At 39.1% G+C, this 4,702-nt stretch overlaps 1 protein-coding gene across 1 annotated transcript; it reads left to right on the top strand.

Annotated features, from left to right (window-relative positions):
- Positions 1-980: 980 nt before the first annotated feature.
- LOC124633836 lies at positions 981-3,531 on the top strand. The gene is made up of 3 exons (XM_047169197.1): positions 981-1,827; positions 2,111-2,403; positions 3,339-3,531. The coding sequence occupies exons 1-3, from the start codon at positions 1,017-1,019 to the stop codon at positions 3,480-3,482; spliced, it is 1,248 nt and encodes a 415-aa protein (XP_047025153.1). The 5' UTR covers positions 981-1,016; the 3' UTR covers positions 3,483-3,531.
- The last annotated feature ends 1,171 nt before the right edge of the window (positions 3,532-4,702 follow it).

Here is a 4,702-nt window from a genome sequence, read left to right as displayed (position 1 = left end):
ATTCATGTTCTATATTTCTTTACCATTTTTTATAGATTTTTATGCAGCTCTCATACCTACATTAAAAAGGTATAATAAGAAACCAAATGAATAAAGTACATTAATGAAAAAGGAAAAGATTATAAATAAAATGTGCTTTTGAAAAAATGCCATATAACAGTTCGTTGCACCAATGCTTGTAAGATGACTTTGTTTAACAATAGACGTCTTTTGTACAATGTAAATAAAGTAGAACAGAAAAAGATAAACACTAAATTGGCTGCAGCAACTCAAGTTTATGAATGATTTCCATGACTAGGTAGGTAGTTGACGTGACTTATTTAGGCCAACTTTGAGTCACTCAACACCCAATATAATACTCGGATAACCTTTGGTTGAGCCCTCGACATATATTTTGAGCATAAGAAAACAATGACGTGAAATCGTCCGATCTGAACCAAGGCCATTATGCTTAATAATGCAGAGAGGAAATTAATCACCTGTTTATTAAATGTTGCCATTTTTTGTTTTTAATTAACCTTTTCACTTTATGCTTCGAACAGATTAATCAGCCGGCGCGACGGCGGTACTTGCTGCCGACAGATTAACGATCGCCGGATTATTGACTGAAATTCAATCATCGAAGTACGGAGTCACGAATAACTGCTCGATATGATTACCTGAAATGAGATAACAAGGGAGAATTTGCAAGAAATTGTCTAGAAAACGCGTTACCCATAGCGGTCCGGTGGTTGCGTAAACCAACGCCCCACTGCCGCCACCAATGAACTGGAAAGCAAGGTCTTCGACCACACCACATTGTTTTATTTTAGCCGTGTCGTTCTAATTAGGACTAGTCGAAACAATACCACAGGAAGGAAACGACCGGACACGGGCCCCCAGACGCCCTGTGAAAACTATCACACGGCTAATACAAAAACTATTCCGTTCCACCGAATTTAACCTTAGTATAAATAACAGTGCAATACTGAAATGACATCAGTCTCGAAACGTCGGTAACAATCACATCTACAACGATGTTGTCACAAGTCTTCACCCTCGCTCTCGTTGCGTTGTCTGCAGCTCAGCTCCACAAAGTCGAGCTAGCTGATGAGAAGACACCTTACGATTTTGTGAAAGAACGCTTGGACGCTATCGGAACGGACCCGAAATCTGGACTGCCTTTATCTAATAGTTATGAAGTGGAAGAAAGTGAGGATTACCCTGAGCAAATAGAAGGAGCGGCGTCTACTGTTTTGAATACTGTTACTGGTGTTGGTGGTGTGGGCGGAGTTGGTGGTATCGGTGTTGGTGGGCTCGGCTTAGGCCAGGGCTTGGGCTACGGCGGCATCGGCTTGGGAGGCCTCGGACAAGGATTGGGACTCGGACTCGGAGGAGTTGGTGGTGGACTCGGCGTCGGTGGTGCTGGAGTCGGAGGCGTCGGCGTCGGCGGAGTTGGCGTCGGAGGTGTTGGCGGCGTTGGTGGAGTAGGACTTGGGAATGGCGTCGGTCTTATCCATCCCGGCATCGGTGGATTTGGAGTTGGTGGTATCGGCCTCGGCAACGGCTTGCTGTACCATCCGCTCATCGGACAACAAGTTGGCGGTGGATATGTAGACAAGAATGCTTACGATGCCGCTCAAAAGAAAGGTGCAGGTGAAAACTTAGAGAAAATCGAGAAGAAAGCTGAGGAAGAAGTGAAACATGGTCAGGAAGGTTTCCAGCAAGGAGCTGCTGCCGCTAAAGCTGAAAAGGGCGAGTCAAGCTTCTACAAGGATGAAGAAGCAAAGAAGAAAGCCGCTGGTGATGAAAAGTTCTACGAAGGCAACCAAAAATTGGACAAACACGGTACGTTCTTACTGCAATAACTAGTTATAGTTACTTACGAAAAGGTTACTTTTCACCAAACAAACCAATGCCTCACGCATAAACTTTTTGTGAATAACTCATTATTTCGGTACAATTTCACGCTCACTTGTCAATCACTGAGTTTTTGTCGTCAATTTCGGCAAAAGAGCAAAAAACCTCATAATAAATTAATATTTAGTAAACTTAAAGTAAATAGAAGGCTATTAATATACCTAATAAATGACTTTTTTTACTGTAACTGAATTTTGTAATTATGTTTCAGGGGCTAACGAGGAACAAGTGAAGAAAGCTAAGAGTCATAAGAAAGGTCATGTGAGCAAGGGTTTCAAGAGTTCCAGCAGTAAGAATGAGGAAGAGAAATCTGAGAGCTTCTACGACGAGGCTCATGATGAGGCAGATCACAAGGTTGCTGGTCACAACGCTGGTTCCTTTGGCGAGAATGCTCAGCAAGGCTTCAAGGGAGCTCATGAGGAGAAGATCTTGGATGCCAACGCACAAGGAAAGGAAGGACATCACGTGTCTCAACAGCACATTGATGACTCGAAGGCTAATAAGGTAAAAGATTTGTTTATTAATGACATCGAGTAAAATACACCTTTGTAGGGTACCTAGTTATCCACGCAAAGATTTATGCGATTTCCCGTTAATATATATCTTGATAATACTTTATAGGAACATTGGTACACAGACATCTCTGAAACTACTCAATAAATTTTACGCTCCATCTTAATCACTCAAACAATGTTCATAAAAGCAGACCATAAAATTGAGTACACAGCTTATTTATTATACACTAGCGGCCAATGCACCCGGGTCAGTCACAAAATTGAAAATACTTGTGTAGTTAATTACCAATCCACGAACTAAAAGCCATTTATTTTAAAATGTTGGTCAGAAAATGGCTGAATTTTGTCGTAACTATGGTATTCTAAAGTTATTTTTCCAACTGTGCCGGATTTTTTGGCCGGAAGTGTAAAAACGAATGCCAACTTTTACGGGTCATGAAAATGTTACTTTAGTTTAAACATTGTTTAAATTGAAAACAGTTGCCTCGGAGGTCGTTAAACTGTTTCATCTGTACAGAGGTCCTCTAAAAGCCATTGAATAAAACCTCTAGATGTGGAAACTTTTTAGGGTTCCTGTGTAAAATGGCGGCCATAATATAGCACGATATTGTTTCGTTAACCTCTCTACGGATTACTTTAATGGGAGGAAAAATATAGAACCCCTTTGTTTTGATAATCGGTTTAGTGGAGCTGTTTTATAACCCTTTGTGGGTTCGCATAGAATTTTCATTCACACGGAATATTGCAATGCATCAGAAGCAATTTATTTTGATGTGCACACACTTTATTGGTACTATATTTTTTGCAGCAATGCTTGCTCAATTTGTGTATAGTTTTTCATCTAAGAACTTTTGTCTTTTAAGTAACATCGATCTAGCTTACATAATAGTTTCTAAAATACCTTTATTTCTTCATATTCTCCAGGGAGAATACCTTCAAAAGGGCTACAAGGGTGGTGCGGAAGTCCTGGAGAAGTTCAACAACCTCGGAGCTCACTCCGTGCATGGTCACCAGGAAGCCACCGGCGGCTACCAGCAGAACAAGGGAATCCTGCCCATTCACCGCTAAAAACTGTTCCATATACATGACGCGAATAAACATTTTTGATGCTTCTTAATTTGTGATTTTATTTTTAAAACTGTATACCTTGAATAGCTGTCTTCAGCTTTATAGATATTTAATTGAAACTGCTGAGAGGAGGTGTCAGCAGGTACCTACGTACCTACGTATGTCGTATTGGTATAGAATTCAATGCAAAAAAAAATAACTTTAGTTCCGAAAGGAGAGTGTCGTCGTCAATCAGTCAATTTGACTTTATTGTCTTCTGGTAAAACAAACGTCTGTTGACTAGGCTGGTCTAACATACCTACTTATTAACGGCCAGTTTCTACATCAAAAGTTAAAGTTAAAGTAATGTCTAAAGTAAAAGTAACGGTCAAATTCGTTTTTTCAAGGCTAAAGTGACAGCAAAGCTAATAGAAAAATTGAATTTAACCGTTACTTTTACTTTAGACATTACTTTAGCCATAACTTTAACTTTAACTTTTGATGAAGAAACTGGCCGTAAGTAACATGCCACTACGGTGTAATAACTAAGCATGGCAACAGACCATGTGTAGCTGAACATATCTCATTATTATCACACACGATTATTCATGGGCATAAAAATACATAGATGAAATCACATGTAAACCTATGTATCAAATAAAGCTATTAAGATATCTTTACAAGGAAACTACTAAGTAAGTAATTAACGTGTCTCAAAGTATTTAAGTTTCAAACAAATATCTGAATAGTTACCAGTTTGGTTTTAGGTAATAAATATGGAAAAAGCTTTATCAAAAAGAGTTTCCCAATATAAAATATTTGTTGAACATTCAATACAGTTCCAAAAATTTTCCGAACGAAATACATTTCCTTTTATAGGCTCTTAGAATTTAACAAAAGCTTTAAAAAGAAAAGGCCGTAAAGAAAATGAAATATGGTAGTGTTTTATCGTTATCTTCGAGTTTCTTTTTAACCGACTTCCCAAAAAGGAGGAGGTTATCAATTCGGCCGGTATGTTTTTTTTTTTTTTTTTTTTTTTCTATGTATGTACATCGATTACTCCGAGGTTTATGGACCGATTTACGTGATTCTTTTTTTGTTCGACTCGGAATAGCTGCCAGTTGGTCCCATAGTCATCAGGTCAGGATCTGATGATGGAAACCCTGAGAAATCGAGGGCAACCTTCGAAAGTTGTAGGCATACATAGGGTAAAAACTTGATACTCAGGTGTACGCCTAAAA

The sequence above is a fragment of the Helicoverpa zea genome, chromosome 10 (genome assembly GCF_022581195.2).
Source record: "Helicoverpa zea isolate HzStark_Cry1AcR chromosome 10, ilHelZeax1.1, whole genome shotgun sequence".
Taxonomy (NCBI): Eukaryota; Metazoa; Arthropoda; class Insecta; order Lepidoptera; family Noctuidae; genus Helicoverpa; species Helicoverpa zea.
The sequence above is the reverse complement of the archived record's forward strand: the minus strand, read 5'-3'. Positions and strand labels throughout refer to the sequence as shown.

Coding starts and splice junctions, on each gene's coding strand:
- LOC124633836 (XM_047169197.1), top strand. CDS start 1,017: ATGTTGTCACAAGTCTTCACCCTCGCTCTCGTTGCGTTGTCTGCAGCT. Junction 1,828..2,110: donor CCAAAAATTGGACAAACACG/GTACGTTCTTAC, acceptor ATTATGTTTCAG/GGGCTAACGAGGAACAAGTG. Junction 2,404..3,338: donor ATGACTCGAAGGCTAATAAG/GTAAAAGATTTG, acceptor CATATTCTCCAG/GGAGAATACCTTCAAAAGGG.